Raw genomic sequence first — 22,089 nt, 5'->3', positions numbered from 1 at the left:
GATAGAGAGAGACTCGTCAAAAATTGATCGATGCAAATCCGAATTAGCGCGTACGAGGCGATAACTGGGTTTATGACTAGCGTGGAATTTTCATGAGTTTTAGCAGATGGAGGGCGAAAACTGGCCATGGAACGATCCAAAATTAACCAGGTGAAAACGTGAAAACGAATTCAGGATAGAACATACGCTGCCAGTCGTGTAATATTATCTTGTTGTCGACGATCTGTGAATCTATTTCCAAGGATTGAAATTTGGGATATGGCAACACTGACTGATTGGTTCTAACCTGATATTGTTATCGTGAAATGTTGAACACTGCTTCAAAATATAATACCTGATATGTATGGAAAGAAATTGGAAAAAAAATATTTTTTTTATATACTGATCAATTTTAAGTACGGTGATCCTGCCTGAACTGGCGATTGTAAGCGAGACTGCTAACGACAACATAGTAGAAAAATGAACAGAATAGAAGATCCAACATGGTAGGCTGAAAAAAGGTTCCTTCATTTTTTTCGAAGGAAGGGGGATGTAACGATACTTGGTTTTTGCCTACAGACACTTCTTCTTTATTCTCAATATTTATGATGGATTACTGATGGAGTTTTCAATTGAATAGATTTTGAATTTAATTATTCAAGGATTCTGAAAAATATATCTGAAGTGAACTGATATTCTACGGAAAAACTACATTCGATCTGAAATATTTACATGAGACGGTGTTGAATTGTTACAAGGAATTCAAGGAAACGGATATCTGAAACGAGAAGTATCGTTACATCCCCCTCCTCGTCATTCATGTCACTTTCGATTTTCTTTGCTTGTGAGTCTTGACCGCGCTTTGATATTACCTTTACTGCTCCGTTTATTCAATTTTAGTGGTGCTGCCGTTTCCTGAACAACTCGATATTTTTCTACTTCCCCAAGTATTGTTCAACGGGCTATAGACAAACTCACCTCGATCGTGATGCTATCCAACCAATTTCCATTGATACACAAGTCGAAACTGTCAATTCCAATGAACCAATCAGGAGATGGAATGATTCTCGACATCAGCGATACCTAAAACAAAACAAGAACCAATTGAGTCGACGATCCAGTAGGTAGTCAAACCCATTTTCCTTAGGGATTGTTTTGAAAAATGTAGTTTTTTTTAACGAAAGGTATAATTCAAAACACCCCGTATAATTCTATTTTCTACCACATATTCTATTCCTCTTTCCGTCCGTTGTTTTTTCATGATGTTCACCGCATATCAGAGTACGAATTTCACATGCGACAAATTTTAAATTAATGATACGATTTGAAGGCACCGGTATACTCTTCATCAATAAATCAGCGAAAGACATCTCCAACAGTGCTGCGTCCGCATTCAATATTCAACTGACGGATAAAATAAAACCCATTCAGGGGATGTCTTTCATTGATTTATTGATGAACGACGTTACCTTCAGCTTCAATTCCCATCTCCTCGCAGGTCCGGATATAGGTACATGAAGTGGTGCAAATCCACTTTTCTGGTAGATCGTTAAAAATAAGTGGATATTCGAAAATCCGGCAATTACGAAACGTATTTGCGTCATGGAACCAATCGGAATCGATCTGCTTAGGGGGGGGAATATAGAGGATTTAGATGAAAATTGTGGAGGAAAGACCTGCTCGTTTCATGAAAGATTAATTTCAATTATTTGACTTCATAAATGATGAACCACGATACGATAATTCAATTCATTGTTCGGATGAGGCAATAAAAACTCAGTATAGAGTGAAGTGGAGGAATTATACATAAACAACAATAATAGAAAATCAAAAAACAGATATTCACACCATTATAAAGAGACAAAGTATGTTCAATCGTATAGATCAACACATTTCCTAACAGTCCAAGCTCAAAACAATTAACATCAGTTTCAAAAATTTTATCACTTTTTCAAAGTGAAATTTCTCATTCTATTGCAACTGATGCTTTATGGATTTTCCCAGTGTCACAATTCTCATGATGCAACCTTCCACTGAAAACTGAAAAAAAGTACGTATGCTCACAGAAGCGAGATGCATCTAGGTTCGTATCCGAGTTGACGAGCAGAATAGCGGAAAATTTGAATGAAAATACAATTCTTCATGCGTGGAATTAGGAGTTATCTTCACCCCATTGTCCATTATTCTAGTTCTTTGGTCTGTTGACAGTCATGTATAGTTTCAACAATTTTTCTCGTCGTGAATAGCATTGGATTGTTAAATTCGAACGAGTAAATTGGTAATTATAATACGCACTCAATGTTCACCACCTTTACTCGTGAAGTTTTCTGTTACAGCGAATTTAATTGGCAGAACTAGCTTAAGATCTTTTGGAATGATTGTAGTGACATCAAAATATGCACTCTCACTGAACTAGTTCAATATAAAACGCTATGAAACTCAGCTTCAACTTGAACAGTTCTTACGACTGGCCTTTAGAATCAATGACTTGTGAGCTCAGTGCTCTAATCGCACAAAGGACAGTGAGACACTGTATTGCTATGTCACATTTCTGAAGGTTTACTTCCACACATCTTTCGATTGCAAATATTTCTGCCTGAAAGGCCCTCGCTGCCTAAGTGTAGTGTTGTTTTCAAACGATCTATATCCCATTTCATAGAATAACTTTAGAGGATCTGGGATATTCAAAAGCTCCCCGGATAATATTCCAAAACTCAGTGAGGAGAATCTGATTCCAGGTCATCAACAACATTCCTCGTAACCTACTGATACCAACGCATTTTGACTTATCTCCCCCACAACTCACATTTCACAGATTTTTTGCCTCCCCCATCAACATACCCTCTACTACACCATCGTGCGTCATGTGGGTAGATAAAGTGAGAGCAAAGTTTTCGTCTCTTCCATTAATACGGTAATCCTACCTGTTACTGGAGTTTGGATACGCCTTCACGCTCCAGTTGTTTCTTATTTCTCCCTCCTGCCTCCTAGGATCTGGAGACAATTTCAGGACCCTGATTCTCCGATTGCATTAAACGTACATACGCGAACTCATCCTTGTTTCCCTAGGAATTCAGTGCAGAGTAAACTTCAACGAAAGGGGTGACAGGCTGACACTGAATTACTGGGAAAACAATAGTCTTTTCATCAGGAAAGGTAAAAAGGTAGAACTACATCTTTCTGTTTGGAGGGGATGGAAAAGTACTCCTGTAGCCAACAAACAGCATGCTTGAGAAATATAATATGTTACAAAAATTTTTCAGCTTTATCAACGTTCAAAGATCACAAATTTTTTGCTACATAATTGCAAGGAGAGAATATAAAACTTGAAATATCTGTTTGCGAAAGAAACTAACAAAAGACATCTAAAATAGTTGAATGGAGATGCAGACTTGTTATTTTGTGTCCAATTTAGTTAGGTCTGTTTTTTATGGCCGATAAGGCACTTATTTCATTTAGAAGTATGAGTACAGACACTTCAAAATATTTTCAATCACTGGTTGCCCTTTCTTTCAACCTCTCAGACAATTTTCGAAATCCATTTCGAAAAAAATAACTCGTCTTTCGTGAGGATCCAATTTGGAAGCCAATTTAATCAAATCCAAGAGAAATATTTGTGCCAGAAGTTAACAAAGATTCAACATGCCTTTCGAAATAATCATTCTGAACTTCTTCAATCTTCAGGACTGTGGCAACTCTCAAGCCTCAACAAGTTCTAACATCTAAACCAGATGCGAAAGTTTTAATTGAAATCAAACAAATTATTTACGTGTAGTTGGGTATCGATGCAGACTTTCGCATTAATTTTATGAATTGAGTTACTGTTCGGAGTTTTCTAGAGAAAATTGTTGTGGATAGATTATTTAGAGCGCCACTGTAGATTGGTCAGGGTTGTTTTATTGATGAGGTTTGTTTGGAGCAATTGAAAATTTCAGGGTCGTAGACAAATATCCAAATATTATTTGTAAAATGTTGGTTTAACAAATGGAGAAACACATCGCAGTATGGCATCGATATACACTGCTCAAAAATTGATTGAGATCACGTGTACATTTTTCTCTGCTGAACCTTTTGTTCAGTTATCTGGAATATATGGAATATATTCGCTTCAGCAAAAATTGTCTAGAGCTACCAAAACAATGAGTGGAAAAAAACTTATGTACAGAACCAGCAGCGAAATGAAAAGAACACATATTACTCATTTCATTTGCTACCTTCACAATTCTCGCCGAACCTGTATAGAAAAGACAATTGTTACGTGATTCTTGTTAAGTGATACGTGCTACTTAATGCTGGATAAACCCACACTCACTTTAACAGCTGAAGAAAGACATCGCAGTATGACATCGATATATTTTCTAAATGGTCCATCTCCACATCCTTCCAGGGAAGGGCCTGCCTTTGGACAGACACATTCCACGACGAACAAGTCTGTCGATCAATCTAGCGCACTGATCGACCGTTTCCGGAACAGGAAATTCTCGAAATTTTCGATACTCAATCGGACGTTCCGGGAATCTGCATGGAACAACTGGAGCGAGTGCCATAAAATGCGGCAGCGCGTGATGCCCAAGCTACGGGCATGTTTGATGAACCGTCCCTTATCGGTTGATTGGGCCCATTGTCCGCGAAACGGACCTGGACATTGTTTCGCGATGCTTCGTATGTACTTCCTGGGTATCTGGGCGGTGGGGATGTGCCCGAGCATTAATTCGGATGATCGAACGCTGCCTACTTCGTGTGAGTGACATTGGAAAATCTGGTATTTCCAAGGTTACAGATTTTTGGAGAAAAAGGCTCATTTGATAGTTCACTTGACAGGATCCCAGCTGTGCCACTCAAGGAATATGATCCTGAGCATAACTTGAACTCACTCGAGCAAATATACTGCTAGAAATCCTTTCCAATAAGATTAATACTTGGTGCAGTATTCTATGAATCACTTTCAAGGCCAAGTTTCTTCGCAGCTGACCTATTTATGCCATATAATGTAACTGCTCCTGCTAAAGATCAATGACCCATAGATACCAAACAGTTATTTTAAACCTGTTCATCGATGGCTCAGTGACATCCATAGGAACTGGTGCCAGGATTATCAGATGTCAATCCACTATTGACTATGTCCATGACCCAAGCACTGTTTCATAATGCAGCCAGAACTGCAGTCAGTTTCTAGCATCTTTCTGATGTCAAGTTCAACTTCTACACCTAAAAAGAGAGTGGAGAAAAGCTCTGCGCGAGTTGGGCTCCATTAACTTAAAGTTATTCGGTGGGTTGAAAATTAATTGGCCAAGTATCCCTCAGCTTTTACTGCTATTCTTTGTGGGTTGGATAGGAAACTTTCTTCTCTCAGAAAGAGTAAGAGTACTCATAAGAGTACCAAAAGTCAAAAGTAAGAAATAATAAAAATCTGTAAATCGAAATTCAGACGTCTGAAGTCTGAAGAGGGAGAGGTCAGATAGGTCAAGAGTCAGAAGTCAAAAGAGTCAAATCATTTACAGTCGAACAATATGTTTCCGATGAATTTGAACTCACCAAGTCTCCACTTTGGAGCCCTCTCCATCTATGTTGTATACAAATGGTCTTCCAAGACATTAAAGTTCGAAAGAAATTTTATCCTGACGTTAATATGCTAAAAGGTTTGCAAGTTGACCGTTTTTATGTTCTCCACCAGAAACTCTTCAGGTTTTTGCGTCCATTGTAGTCGAATAAAATGAGTCTGTATGCCAAACCCCTGTTGTTACATTAATTGTCGAATTGTTCCGATAGCTATTGCTCCCCCATTTAGGTTTACGTCATTGTTACCGTCTTTGTCTGGGTTCTTTGTGAATTCGAGCAATTAATTAGAACGTTCTGCATCTCTCGTTCAGTATATGTATCATGTCGGTTCTATAGCTATACAGATTTCATTATTGTATGACAAGTGAATGCCAATTCTGACGTCGTCATTTTATAATGTGCATATATCCATATTCCGTCGTTTAGTTCACTACAACACAGTTCTCATTGATTGTATGAGGAATGTTACTGGAACTATCAGACATTGGTTACCAGTTCCTTCACGGATACTAAAATTTCCAATAAGAGCGAAAAATAAATAGGGCTTCAACTCCCAGCTTAGAGCTTTAAAATGTGTCCATTCTTTAGACGATCCACTTATATTCTCATATAGGTTATGTCTTTTTATACAGATATACAGATGACGTGAAATAATGATTCATACATTATTATACATCAAGAGTTCCTGAATATTCAAACGATTCTGCTCGCTGACATGTTGTGTCGATCATATAGCCCCACGTGGAAAAGAAAATAAATCTTTCGTCGATTCGACTGAGCAGAGAATTAACAAGTGCCTATAATTAACACCCAAAACATCTGTTATCGTTAATTAAAAAAGCAAACTATCACTATTAGCGATAACATCCATGATCATAGTACGCTGCTGATACCTAAGACTAGACATAGTGGGTGGAAAAATAACGCATGTCAACAAGATCAACTTCATTAAGAGGTGAATTGGAAGCTTCTACAGAGAAACTTGTAGAAGGCCTCTTTAAACCATTCCAGATACTACAGTTCATTAGAATTCTGGAACTGGACTGCTGTAGACGACAAAATCTACAAATCATCTCTAATCTGCTCACATTCCCATGACTGTAGATGTATTGACAGTCTAAATTAGGCTCTGGATCAAAGAAATACATGTATACATTACCCTTATTGAAAATTTCGTCGAATGTACACGATAATTAATGATTTTTTTTTAGAAACCTTGAAAAGCGTGTTCTCCTCGAATAGATTATAGTATCCGTTAGCACCTGATGATTGTCCTACGTTTTATTTATACACCAGGTATTACTCAGTGATATTATATCGCCTGTGAACATTTGGCACCGTCTTACATTGGCGTTGTTGTTGTACATCCAAGGAAATCGGGATCGGTTACATCCATACATTAACCCAGGTCAAAATACGATAAATCCTGAATCAAAGTACGATATACACCTGTTATTGGTGTGTCAAGAGCTGAAAAGCTGTAAATTTCAGTTGTGCCACGTTTTTTTTTAGATCACTCTCGAATTGAACACAAACAGATAAACGCGGATGAAAAACAATGTAAGAATAAAAGCTGTTTCATGAGTTTTAACTGCGTTAAAATTAAAGTTGTAAGAGGCTCCTTTTCTTGAAGCACATTCATAAAGTGGTTGCCCTTTTTTGATAGAGAATAAAAATACACGATCTGAATAGATTGTCAGTTATCGAGCTCTATAAAAGATCAATGGTCGTAGGATTTTGATCGTGTCTTACATCTAGCTGAGTTCTTAAAGATTACCAACAGGTTTGTATGTATATGTTGATGAAGAGTTATCTAGGCGACCCTAATCTTGATATAATCTAAATAGATGCAAGTATCAATACATCATCCAATATCTCCGCTCATTTTATCACAATCTTTTGGTTAGGTAGACTCCAGTGTTCAAATGAATACTGAATATTGGACTGTTTTTCCTCCGCACGCAGATGATGGCAAAAACCTCCCCTTCCATCTGCTCATGCAAATATTGGCATATATGAAATGCCACTCCATTTTCATAATACAGACGTTTGTGAAAAATTCTCCTGCTTCAAGCAAGCGATGGACCCATATCAAACTTTCACAAGTGCCCATTATTCTTTCATTCCTTTCATACTAGACGAACTTCCTCGGCGGGATAAACAAAATAAAGTAACTCGATATCCATCGTAAAATAGAGCTCGCATCTCCTCGAATTCCTCAGTTTTATCTTTGTTGTATTTGGCGTCAAAGCCACGAGCTCGCAGGGAAATATGGCCGATATTGACTAACAAGAAAACAGAACTTTGGAAATGTAATATGGCGGGTAATTCGGTTACATACGCTGCTTTACCTTGTCTTTGGAATTTTATCTTTATCCTTGTATTGAAAACCTTGAATTTCACTAATAAAAAGAAGCAAATATTGTGATTATTCGAGAAAAAAAATTCATCCATGATTTCTGTCAAAATTTCTGACAGTCCTAGATGAATATCGTGTTGCGTTCAGCTTCAGCATTGACAGTTATGGATGTATCACTTTAACATAACCTAACTCAACTGAACTGTCTGCTGTCAAACATTATCCGATTATTAGGAAACATTTTGTTTTATTCGAGTTGATATTGATGAAAACACTCTTAAATTTCTCATGTAACTCATCCAATAGGAGAAATACAAAGATTTTCATGAAAATCATTTGCGATCGGCCGTTCTAAGCCCTCTAAATATACTTCGAATCATTTCCAGGTGAATCAACCTATCGATTTCAGTTTCCTCCATGGAATTCACGTTCATTTACATTTTTTCCTGCTTCCAACGGAACAGCGGCTTCTATTTCGAACGGATTTAAAAATAATTCGTTATTTATTCTAGTCGACATCTGGATATGAAGTTTTGTGTTTTCTTCGTGGGATTTCCTCCGGATGAATGGTGGCCTGATTATACAGGAAGACCGTAGCTAATCAAGTGGACTTGAAATCGATCAGAAATTTGATCTCAGTTCTCGTGACAGTCACAATAGGCAGCTCTCATTTTCTTCTCAATTAGGAACAACAATCTCCCCTTTAGAGTCGTTTATCTTCCAGAAAAATCATCGCAGATCAGAAAGTGATGCACATTCCGAAGAAGCAACTCTTCTAGTAATAAATCTGAGATCTACAGCGATCTCGAGGCAACAGTTCGGTCTTGAGGAGCTTTAAACTGAAATTTGCAATTTTCGAAATTTGACATTTCAACTATGAGAACTCAAACGAAGAGGGATAGGCTCACGATTTTATTTTCAATCTATTCTTCGTGTTCGAAAAACTATATTTCCTTACCAAACTTTTGGATTTTCGAGGCAAATTTCGAAAAAAACGAATTTTCTGTTTTTCCATTTTTCATTTTCGAGTTCACTTTGAAAAGCTGTCTACAGAGCAATTTTGCATTGGCTCATAAACTCATTAGTTTTTTGGATTCTTCAAAACGACTAGTATGAATTTCTGTCTCTGGAAGAATGATAAAACACCGTACTCCTCAGAGAGAGGAGCAAATATGTCATTTTAGGGGGGTCTAACCCCTGGCTCATTTTTGACCCAAAAATTTGGGATTTTCGAATTCGAGTTTTTGATCTAGTATTGAAGCCTGACTAGTGCTGATTACGAAACCGGAAATCTCAATTGGATCGGACTAGTATAACAGGAGATATCGCAGATTGAAATTTGCAATTTTTGAAAAATTCCATTTCGAAGATGACAGTCGCGTATCTTCCAAAAAAACCATCACAGACCGGAAAGTGATGCACATTCCGAAGAAGGAACTCTTCTAGTAATAAATCTGAGAACTACAGCGATCTCGAAACAACCGTTTGGTCTTGGCGAATTTTTGAGTGACCCCATCCTTATACAACTAATACCCTTACCAGCGAGTGGTTACCATCAACGAAGAACTTCGCCTCAGTCCTTCCAACTCCTTGGGAGATCGATGGGGCGTTGAACACGTCGAAAATACCCTTCTGTCCTTGGTTCTGCAACTCCAGCAGGTCCGACCGTCCTGTTTCTGCGAACATTTTAACCCCCTGAGTAGATTTCTGACCCAGGCGAAACAGAGAGGAGGATTTGTCGTGGCTGCGACCTGAAAATAAAACACGTTTGAGTTTCCGATTTCCTGTTAATCTGTGTTAGATGTCACATTTATCACAATTAATTATTGGGTCATTAGCACCTTTAGGCGCGAGCCAAGCCGCGCTAATTTGTGCGTGTCAGAATACTAAACTTCATAGATTTTTTTCAGTTTGTTAGTCCTACTTCGAATTTATATGTTGCGGGTGCCGTTTTTACAGAGTGAGCCATTGAAAACGATAATCGTTAACTGCCACACATCGAAATATCACTGCTTGTTTCTTTCATCAACAATCAGGGTAAAAATAGTTTATTCATTGGCAGGAAGTATTGAAATGATTTCTTGCTTTGTCAAAACCAGTACAGGAATCGTACAGCAGAATCGTAATCTAAATTACAGACTCATGCAACTTTCATACCATCTCTTTTGTGGTCAGCTAGGAGGGCGCTTTAAATTTGGCTTTTCGTTCTTTGCCCATCTATAATTGCCCATTCTTTCAAAGTGATCTTGCCAGTTTCGGCGTCTTGACACTAAAAACAGAACAATATCCTGCAAATGAAGATACACTTGCCAGGAAAGGTACACAAACTCCTCTCATTGGCATTCTATGTTATAGGAAAATGTACCTACAAGAAAAAGAGTGAACTGAAGGATAATAATTCTGGAGGAATCTTCCTAGACTGGAACACAAAAAATTTCTTGGTAACTTGGTAACATTACAGAATCTAAGAAGTTTTTGAATCTTAGCAAGAATATACTACACCTCCTCACCTACTTGATGACTTATAGAGCATTGTCGCCTCGCAGGAAGCACTTGATGAGAATGGATGTAGCAGTAACTGAACGAGTACTGGTTCTGTGAGAAGAAACTCCAGATTACCCAGTGACAGAATAGATGTCTTGTGATCTCTACCGCCCCCAAACACTAAACGTCAACTGTCGAAATTCCAAATCCTACCTGAAGATAAATTTTGTTTAGACTAATCGATCTCCAGGGATAAGTTACCAAAACTTTAACGGCGTATTTGCCAGTTTGAACATGAAGCTTCACGCCGATTAGAATCGGACCTATCTCCCAGCGAAAAAATTCCTTCTCCCCCTGGTGGGGCGCTGACAGTCTTCCTCGAAGCCCCAAGCCTTCACGGATCATTACCCGATGACGAAACGTGCTGAAGTTTCCAGTTTTCCTTATCCAGTTCATATGGATAAGTACGGAGCGACGTTTGATTATCGGGAGAGCGAAGCCTTCGGCGATAGTTTTCTGGTGGGGGCAAGAACGATGAAAGAGTTTATAATCGAATGAGGGATCGGAAGAGAGGGCCCGGAGAAAATTGCTGGGGTGGTTTTTCACAGAGGATGCAGCCCGGGCTGCGAAAGACGTGAGCGTAATGCGATTCCGGATTGTAATCCGAGATTTCCGACGTTTTTGACGCTGAACTCCGGGTTAAGGGGGATTGCGACGGTATTCAGATGGCTCCGGTCGCTTACCTTCAGTCGCTTTGGGGGTCGATGCTGAACATTGCGATTTCTAGTACTCGTTGACGCGGAAATGGCAACATCGAAAAGGGTTTGGATGTTTTTCATTGACTTGGCGAGAACTTTAAGACAGATCCACTCATGGAAGTCAACATCACAAGAGGCTGGATGAAGAGAAAATAACAAAACATGTTTTCAACAATAAGGTGGAACAAGAAGAAGATTCTAGGAAGATTAGCTGATGGGGTGTGCTTAGTCAGTGAGGCCCAAGCTTTCTGATTTCTAACTCTATAATTACCGCTCCTTCGCTGGTTATACCTCGGATTGTATTATGGGCTAGACTATCTATCGCAAGACGGGGAATGTAAAGATCGCATCATTCATTCATTCATTGCTGTATCCCATTACCGGGAATAAATCTACAGAAATACATAAAGAAAATAATAGACTTTTAATTTCATAGGGCTAATTGCGACCGTGACCTACAGATCCTTCCACACTCCGGGCATGGATAGCCACCAACCAGATCTGGCCACCGCTGTATTCTGCTCGAGTCTCCATTATAACTGTGCACCATAGACCTCCACTGTGACCTGTTTAACGCTAGTTGTTCCCAGTTATGTTTGGCATTAATTGATTTTAGGGATTGATGGGCTCCCTCTGTCAATTCGCCATACAGAGCTATTTTGGGGAGTCTTGTGTCTTGCATCCTCAGAATGTGGCCTCTCCATCTGAGTCGGGCCCTCGTTACTTGAGTCTCAATTGTTGTACAACTCGCGCGTTGCAAGACCTCTGCATTCGAAACTTTGTGGAACCATCTGATGTGCATTATCTATCTTAGATGACGTTATTGCGTCTGTTCAAGCTGTTTAATATGTCGCCTGTAGGGCGTCCAGCTTTCGCTTCCCTAAAAAAGCGTTGGGAGGACGACTGCTTTGTCTGCTGTCTTGGTTTTCAGATTGAGGTCGTGATTTTGAAACACTCTGACTTTTAGCTTCCAGAATGCCCGTGATGCTGAATTGATACGGTTGTGTATTTCCGTGTCCAGGTTAGCCTTAGTATTTTTGAAGCCTCCCAAGTATTTGAACTGTTCGACCTGTTCGCATAGCTTCAGTGATGCAAACAAAGTTTAGCCTTCGTATTCTATCGAAGATCTGTCTTGCCATACTTTGTCCCACAAGAGATTATACTAGTCTGACAATCATGACGTACATCCATCGCAGTATTTTTGGGTTACATCACCAAGATTTACCAGCCAAATTTCTTAGGTGTCCATGTTTGATTTGAAGTGATAAGCAAAGCTGATCTTAAGTCGATTCCTTAACATATTCAAACGTGAAATTTATTGAGACTTTCAAATACCTCACTATGCATGAAAACAGTGTGGATACCTGGATAACCATTCATCAACGACAACTGGAAGGACATTTCTGTTGAATTGCGCGATCGATAACCAAACCTAATCGCTGAAGGGCGTAACTTTTCGAACTAACGCGAATGCCATAGGAATTTCGGAGCCCGATGAAAATTTCAAAGCGCCCATACTTTTGAATATTTCAAAATTGACGCAGGTACATTGTTCGCGCTCCGGTTCATGAGCCCCAACGATGAATTATTCCTCGCCGGCTAATTTCGCTCCGATATTCCCTCTCCTCGTAACGTATTACTGCAAATTTTCGAATTCTGTACGTCCGACGAAATCATTTAATGGGTCTTTGTGGACGGATATTGATATAATTTTTCATCCGGGCGAAATTACACGTCAGCCGCACAATGAATGTATTATGGAGAGGTGGCGTCAGGTTTTCATGGCTCGGACGTGGTTTATCCTGGATTGATTTTCATCGTTTTTCCAGCCTGCTTTTCCTGACGCGAGATCCTCAAAAATAACTGTAGAAAGGGTGACACAAGGACATGCTGAACGGCCTCTAGTTGACATGTTTCTCTTGCAACGGCACCAAATGACAAAGCCTATCTTCTCTCTATTACTTCAGATCTAGGACTACAAACATTTTTCTCGAGCTCTATTTAAAATTTTCCTGTAAGAATTGGGAATTAGACAATAATTACTCCCTCTTTGACTACTGATAACTCCAGCAACTTCACGAAAACGCTTTAAGGCTAGCACTCAGACAATGGGACTGCTTCGATCTATTCAATTCATCAAAAAAAGAGGTAGATTCGAAATTAAAGTTGACTCGCCCAGCGGCCTGATGAAAACGGACGAAGAAAACTTTTTGCCATCCTTATCGAGTCGCAACAAATAGAAAATTCGTCGTGGAAAAACGCGGGTAAAGATGGCGAAAAAACTGGAGAACGAGTACGGTCAACTCCGCCATTCAGACAAACTTTTAATCAAGCCGAACTTCATTCGTGTAGCTCCTTGTCACGTCACCCTATAAATCTTCCATTTCATCATCGCCATCCGTCTGTTTGGCTGAAATCCGCCCATATGGTGCTCGTGCATTTATCAAACCGCATTAGGACCTTTCAGCTCTTTGGGAGTTCCTTTGCCGCTACTAGACATATGTATAAGAGAGACTTGGTGGAGTAAATTAAAAAACGGAAAGTTCCACGTTTTCACGAGAATCATCATCATATATTTCTTTCTTGCTACTTCTTTCTGCTTAAAACCTTTTCTGAAATGAAGTAAAATCTAAGGTCCTGTAAGGACAAACAAAATGAACTAGTGGAAATCTAAATTGAGAAGTGAACTACAGGAAACCAAAGAAGTTTGAAGTATTTTTTCGTATAAGCGGCAACGTTGCATCATTGAGAATATTTCAGTCAGATAGATCAAAAGTGCAAACCCTAGTACTCAAATTTCGAGCACAATCCTATGATGCGTTCTCCGTAAACGTCTGATAGGCCCCTGCGTAATGCCAAGTCTAAAAGAAATCCAAGGTTGCCAGATAGAGGCCAAGGGATGTTTTTTCCAGGTGTACCTATTAAAAAAAAACAGTTATCAAGTTCTCCTGTCGATCGCGACATTTCCAAAGTGAACAACCCCAGATGAAGTTCCGCCTACGCAAACGGAATTTATCGCTGAAAAAAAAGACGCGAAAATGATTGATCACGTTACCGCAAGACAGTAAGCCGATAATCCGCAGACCCCGCATTTATAACGTTTCAATATCCAGGCAGGCTATATCCAGGACTCTCTCAGCGACCGAATCGTTAGGCACTATTGAATCAAAATTAGTGACATGGAAATTTTAATACCGGGGGGAAATGGCGGCAAATTTGAATACTTAATCTCGTTTATATAACCAATCCAGGCGTGCGGAGACGTGTCTGCGACGGACGCCCCCGTCCTGAATTTTTTTCAGTATTTCGACATCGGGCAGCGATTTTGCATACTCCAGATGGATGTGGATGACGGCACTTTTTAGGGTCATTCGGGTTTATTTTTTCGACGATTGTGGCTAAATCCCGCGAAATTTCCATTGTTTACTCTGTAGAGTAGATAGAATTGCTCCACCCGATAAAAGCGTCGATGGATTCTGTGCAACGCTTTTTCCAACAATTGGCTACCCGATTTCCTTGTTAACAAGGGTTTTTCGCCCCTTTAAATGAAAAAAAAAGGTGAAATCCGTTGAAGAATTCTGCTTTCTTGTGGATACGCAACAGACCTTGCTAATAAAGAAGACGAAATATTCTGCCCGCAAGTGGTCGCCAGCAATCGGGACAAACAAGGCCTGACAAACTCTAGTTAGGCAACCTAACATTCACTACTGAACAAGGAGATTCTGGATGCTCAGGTTTAGAAGGTTAGAGTTTAAGGAGACAATCAGAAAGAAGAAGTTACAGGAAGTTTTAGAGTAAAGTAATATGTGCAGGTGAAGTATACACCTCCAGCATCAGTTCCAAGTTCCGCATTCTAAACCCTTCAAAATTCAACCCCACCGTGGGCAATTCCACAGAAAAAAGAATTGTCTCATCAGAGCATGAAAACACACATTCGTATTCATTCCAACAGTCTCGGCATTATTGGTCCTACGAGTCCCATATTTCGTAATTCACTTTCGCAACATGTATAATGAGTGGCCACCCTGCAGAGGCATCAACCCGCGTTCCGAACTTGTTTATGGAATTGGCCAGGCAGCGCGGACTCAAAGGGGTAGCAAAACGGGGCGAATTCATACAATTAGACCTCTCGCGTTATGTTTTGAACACTACTTTGCACTTTGTGCTCGTAATGGCGCAAAGGGCGGCAAGATCCAGCAACGAGCTCGGCGAAAACACTCATCCCGTTATTCATGGGGCATAATTTAGGTGGGAGGCATCGGATTTGCCGCGCGCGAGGTTATTTATGTTGCGGGCAATCCCTGCCTATGAGTCCTGGGAGTGATAAGCTGATTTATTCGCTTCGAATGCAGTGGAGAGCTACACGTGGATGTTTGTTTTCGTATTAAACCTATATAGAATGTCTTGAGCGTATTTAGGCGTAGTCACGTGTACAAATGAAGCGAGGGAAATATCCAGATGCAATTGGCAGAGGACAACATCGAGAATGAATATGTATACAGCATTTCGTAGGAAAATGCTTGAACACGACAATTCCTTTAATAACGCAACTTTTATAATTGAGGAGTTTTCACGCACCCTGTGCAAGTGCTGGAGGGTTCTTGAGGTTTTTCAAAGGCAGCCTTAACTTTCTGTACCAGAAATGGATATACCTACTTTTGTATGCTAAGCATTATTTGGTTGTCGATGAATTTATTTCACCAATTCCTTCTTTATGTACTCTGTGGTCAATGACATACATACTTTTAACTCGGATACTCCTGTCAAAATTCCAATTTCTTTAGGATCCAGAGGATTTTTTTCTAGAAATAATAACACTCTGCATATTGGCATTCAGCGGGGAGCATCCTACGCCATCCCCGCAGCAAATCCCACCAAAACCTCGGAAGCGAAGGATCCGACGCACAAATGAAAAATTATTGTTGAAGATATGAAAGGCCGAATGAATTTCTGTTCGTGCAGTATTACCCACGCGAGCCACAGATCTACGTATCAACCCGTAGAGGCGATGCCAACCCGGCAGTCGAATGATAAATGACGAAGGGAATTAATCAGATATGTGTGCTGTTTGCCGCTGCACCCTGGAGAATGGTTGGAAATTCCGGAACGATGTAGAAAAATGTTCAACTCAGACGACACGTTTTCATCCGTGTTATCTGGAGAGGTTTAGATGTTGGGATCGCTGGGGAGTGATGCCGGGAAGGAATAGAGGAAATCTCTATTCCGACGTAGTCGGATAGATGTTGAGACCTCTATTGAAAAGAGCACAGGCGGCTCGTCGAAAGAGGCATCTACATTTCTGTGAGGCAGAAAATATTCTTCAGGATATTTATTATTCTACATACAACAGAAAGAAATATTTTCTCATTTGGATGAATTGCTAATACTGTTTATAATGACCTATTTCGAAAGTAAACGAGAAATTTGTTTGTGAGGGATCCACGGTAGGGATAGAGGCATGTATTCGCTCAAATGGCTTAGTATTAACTAAAAACAATTCAATATTCATTCTTTCGAATGAAAAGTCTGAGAAGGAATCTGCTTTAACGGTTCACCATGTATTCGTCTGAGTGGAAAACATAGGCTCTCTGCTTATTTAGACGCATATCCTAATCTGAGGAAAAAACGATTCACCACGTTATCGCATTTATGGCAGGATTTGTAAGAAAAATAACATATACAAATCGCTCGGTATAAAGTGGAAACGATTCACCACGTATTGGTCTGAATGGAAATTACAGGCTCTTCTCCAATTTAGACACATATCTTGATATGAAGAGAAAACGATTCATCACGTTATCATATAAATGGCAAGATTTGTGAGGATTTGTGAGTGGCTCTCCGCTTATTTAGGCGAATATCTCAACCTGAGTAAAAAACGGTTCACCACGTTATAATATAAATGTCCGGATCTGTAAGAAAAACGTCATATATTTGGCCAAATTGCTCGTTGTGGAGTCGAAACGGTCAATCACGTATTGTTCCTAATCGAAAACACGGGCTCTCCGCCTATTCAGACGCATATCTTGATATGAAGCGAAAACGATTCACCACGTTATCATATAAATTGGTTGGAATTGTAATAAAAAAGCATTTATTCGATTAGCTGCCTCGGTATGGAGCGTAAGCGGTTCACTATGTCTTCGTTCGAATGAAAAACATAGGCTTTCCGCTTCATATCTTGAATGACGAGAGAACGATTCACCACGTTATCATATGAATCTTAGGAATTATCAGAAAAAAGGCATGTTTTCGATCAGATGCCTCGGTATGAAGCGTAAATTGTTCATCATGCATTCGTCTGGATAGAAACATTGACTCTCCGCTTAATCAGACACATATCTCGATCTGAAGAATAAACGATTCACCACGTTATCATATAAATCGAAGGAATTGTAAGAAAAAGGCATGTTTTCGATCAGATGCCTCGGTATGAAGCGTAAACGGTCCATCATGCATTCGTCTGGATGGAAACATTGACTCTTTGCTTAATCAGACACATATCTCGATCTGAAGAAAAAACGATTCATCACGTTATCATAAAAATCGTAGGAATTGTAAGAAAAAAAGCATTTTTTCGATCAGATGCCTCGGTATGAAGCGTAAACGGTTCATCATGCATTCGTCTGGATGGAAACATTGACTCTTCGCTTAATCAGACACATATCTCAATTTGAAGAAAAAACGATTCACTACGTTATCATATAAATGGCAGAATTTGTGAAAAAAAGGCATGTTTTCAATCAGATTCCTCGGTATGAAACCGGAAGGGTTCAACATGTATTCGACTGAATGGAAAACATAGGCTATCCGCTTATTCAGATGCATATCTCGATCTAAAGAAAAAATGATTCATCACTAAGGAAAACGGCATGTATTCGGACAGATGCCTCCGTATTAAGCATGAAAGATCCACCATGTTTTCGTCTAAATGGAAAACCTAAGCTCTCCTCCTATTTAGACGCATATTTCGATTTGAAGAGAAAACGATTCACCATGTTGTCGTATGGATTGTAGGATCTGTACTAAAAATGTCATATATTTGGCAAAATCGCTCGGTGTAAAACGGGAACGGTTCACCACGTATTCATCTAAACGAAAAATACAGGCTCTCCGCCAATTCAGACACAAATCTTGATATGAAGAGAAAACGATTCACTACGTTGTCATATAAATGGCAGGATTTGTGAGAAAAAAGTCATGTATTCTATCAGAAGCCTGTATAAAGCCGGTATAAAGCATAAAACGGTCCAAAAATTATTCTTCTGAATTGAAAACACAAGCTCTTCCTCAATTCACACACATATCTTGATATGAAGAGAAAACGATTCATCACGTTATCACAAAAATGGCGAGATTTATGAGAAAAAAGGCGAGCATTCGATCAAATGCCTCGGTATAAAGCGCAAACAGTTTGGCTCCTATTCGTCTGAATCGCTCTTCTCTTATTTAGATGCATATCTCAACCTGAAGAAAAAACGATTCACCACGTGATCATATAAATGGCAGGATCTGTGAGAAAAAAGGCATATAGTCGGTCAAATCGCTTGGTATAAAGCTAAATGGTCCACCACGTATTTTCAGAATTCAAAACACAGGCTCTCCCCCAACTCAGACACATATCTTGATATAAAGAAAAAACGATTCATCACGTTATCAAATAAATGGCAGGTATTTGTAAGAAAAGAGGCATGTATTCGATCAGATGTCTCGGTATGAAGCCTGAACGTTTCACTATGTATGCGTATGAATGGAAAACATAGGCATTTTCTGCGTTAAAAATAGGGAACCACAAAGTTATTGAGTGGAGAGAATTGATTCTATTGATCATCAAAAATTCATCATCTACGTTTCGCCGGTGGCAATGGAAGGTGGAAATCTGTTCCTTACGCTGGAGAGATATATTGAGAATATTCAATTTTCAGACTGCTGTAACGCTTTATAGAGTTAACTCAAGTGACAGACGTCGAATAGAACTGAATTTCAGGATATTAAAGATCGACGTGTTTGCAGAACTATTTCACTCGGCTCTCAATTGCATTCTGTTTTCTTGTTGAATATATTTTCTCCTCCCTTGCGGAATCTGACTTGCGATAGTCGTGAGCTTCCATAATTTGAAGTTTCAACCTTTCTACTTACGACTTATAAATAAACAAATTTTTATTTTTATTTTGTATATGTGATTTTTGTGAAATGCTGTATTTTGACCAGTTTTTTTCACTTTCTGTAGAAAAAATGCCTCACTTTAAAACACACCCTGTAGAATTTCTAATTCCGCGAATTTCTCAACAAGAATAACATTTTACTACTCGCACGTCTCGGAAAGCTCCCGATCATTAATTTCCAACCGATAACTTCCGTGCAAAGAAAGTAATTCCCTCTCGCATGGTACACTTCGGAACGACTTCTTCCGTACAGCTAATTCTGTAAGCTCCAACTTCGAACAATTTCCAGGAGAGCGAATGGAGCACTTCAGTCGGCTGAATTGTATTCTTCCCCCCCATCTACCCGACAAAAGGGAAAAGGACCGGAGAGAAAAAAAACGTAATTTCGTCGGAATATTTAAGTTGGACGAAAGTTGGACGAATTTATTTGCAAGCAACAATGCTGATGGAGGTCAAAAGGAAGAAATAAGGTAAGAATGTGAGCGAATTTAATAAGCGGAAATCTAGAGGCTTTTCTGGGGCGTCTGTCAGAATTATTCACAGCCCAAAAACTATATGACATTGTGGATGGATCTTTCATGGAAGTTGCTGCAATTCATTCAAGATGACCATTTGGTCAACGAAGTTGTATTTATAATACAATAAATTAGTTACCGCAATTTCGTTGGCGATGAATATTGAATATTCTTCTCCTGGTTTGTATTTCACCCTCCACAACATGAACTGCTATTGAAACACTCCAGTAATGAACACCACTCGCTAGGGTTGTGAATAAAAAGATGCGTACCGCATTCTGAAATTCAGGAAATTCAGCCCTGACAACGGTGTGATTTACGTTCCAGGGCCGGCCGAACCGGGCGAAAGACACTCAATTTAATAGGGGGCAAAACGGCTCCAAATATCTATGTATTTGTTTACACAGGAAATGGGCGCGAATATTAGCAAAACGTATTGTGGTCTAAAATTCGATTCCGAGGCAATCAAAGCCTGAACGTAATACGCTTTATATTGAAAGCGTAGATATGAATGTATGTCGTTAAGCCCATTTGGCACCAAAGTGGTGATGATGGACGACAATTGTGGATTATGGCCGCTTCGTTTTAACCACAATTAAGGGCTTGATATCTATCTCTCATGGTGAGAATGGGATTCAAAAGTTGGGTTCCAATTGCCATTCGACCACTGCAGGGTGGTCGGGGAGCCAAAGTCAAGAATGCACTAATGCACGTAGTCCTTGTGGTACCGAGGATGATTTGGTCATTGGTGCATTGGTGTTTTTTTTTTTTTTTTCATTAATCTAGATTGTGTGAAGGGAATAATCACTGAAACTTCGTGAACCGTTATGTTCCTTAACTTTACTCGTAATTATGTCAGTTTTTACGACTTCAAATTGAACCAGGTCTGTGAAGAACGATCCAGGGTCCAAGAAAAACATTCAGCAGCCTTACTCGTTCGCAAGACTTTACTTTATTTCGTGCGGAATTTCTCTAATATCTGCATGAACTGGTGAAAAATCCGTTCCATATATTCCATCCCGGAAACTGACATCTCCCGCATCCCAAACAAATTGATATTCTCGAGAAACGAACGGTGCTTCGAGTCTGAAAAATATTCAAAATGTTCGGGAAGAAGTGGAGATCGTTAGCCTGAAAGGGAATCCCCATAAAGTGCGCATTTATAGGTGAAAAGCTTCGTTGGGATTCGATTTAACCGGACATAAAACATAATTATGGTGGCGTATGTTACTCTGTGAGGATCCGGCGTGGTTGTTTCAGCGGTAAAAGTTTGGTGTTTCACCATTAGGAGAATGTACGAGGGCAGTTTGGCCACCATTTGAGTTTCGATCCCGATCTTTGGAGGGGGTAGTTTAGGGTTTAAGTGTCTGGGGGGTGAGTAAATTTTTCTCGAGTTCCTAGAACTGGGAATGGCGACTGAAATGGATATTTGGCTGGGAAATATTCTGAAAATGCGGGAATATATGAAACATATGGCTGAGATTTTCCCCTGTATCCACTTTCCACAATTTTTTTATGGTGTGTACGAAAATGTCTGTAAAAGTTGTCAGAATTGATTCTAATTGTAACCTGAGATCGTAAAGATTTTTATATGACGGTTTTTTCAGTCTTGAAGCTGTTTTCTGTAAGTACATTTACCACAGAAAGTTTCTAGACCTATGGAAGGAGTATGAGCTCCTGTGTGTTGTGGTCTTGTCATTTCCTCCATTAGGTTTTCGTAGGTTCAGTAGCATTAGGTTAGGATATGTTACGTTAGCTTAGGTTAGGTTAGTTTAGGTTCCGTCAGGATTGGTTAGACAGCAAACTATACTGAAAACTATGCAGCAGTCTTTTTGTTTTACAATTTCATGCATCACGAAGTATCATCAATAACTTGTCAGTCATAAAAAATTCCGTCCAGGTAAAGTACATATAATTTAATTGCTAAAACAACAATGAAGAATCCACGATTGATTTCATTCGTGTTTATTTCTCATAAGTATTGCTCTACTCTCCAGATTAAATATCTTTCCGCACATTCAAACAAACCAACTTATTCTTGAGTATGCCTATAAATTCGTTTTGTACATTATATCCTGTCCCCTCTTTCATAACTTCCCTCGTTGAATATTTAATGAAATCCCGCTATAGGCAGATAATGTAAGGTTCCTGGGACCTCATAAATAGATACAAAATTCGATGTAGATCCCATATTTCGTGGAACTTCACGGCAATGAATACCAGTATACATACCTCTCTTAGCATAAACGAACTATAAAGTTCCTACGACC

General features: G+C 39.4%; 1 protein-coding gene across 1 annotated transcript in view; it reads right to left on the bottom strand.

Moving 5' to 3' along the window:
- LOC123319099 (spondin-2) overlaps window positions 1–22,089 on the bottom strand; it is a 59,448-nt gene that overhangs the window by 8,218 nt on the left and 29,141 nt on the right. The window contains exons 2-3 of the mRNA XM_044905949.1: window positions 9,437–9,648; window positions 958–1,062 (exon numbers count right to left, since the gene is read on the bottom strand). Of these exons, the coding sequence (XP_044761884.1) occupies window positions 958–1,062; window positions 9,437–9,648 (317 nt within the window). The remainder of the gene's footprint in view (window positions 1–957; window positions 1,063–9,436; window positions 9,649–22,089) is intronic.

The sequence above is a fragment of the Coccinella septempunctata genome, chromosome 8 (genome assembly GCF_907165205.1).
Source record: "Coccinella septempunctata chromosome 8, icCocSept1.1, whole genome shotgun sequence".
Taxonomy (NCBI): Eukaryota; Metazoa; Arthropoda; class Insecta; order Coleoptera; family Coccinellidae; genus Coccinella; species Coccinella septempunctata.
The sequence above is the reverse complement of the archived record's forward strand: the minus strand, read 5'-3'. Positions and strand labels throughout refer to the sequence as shown.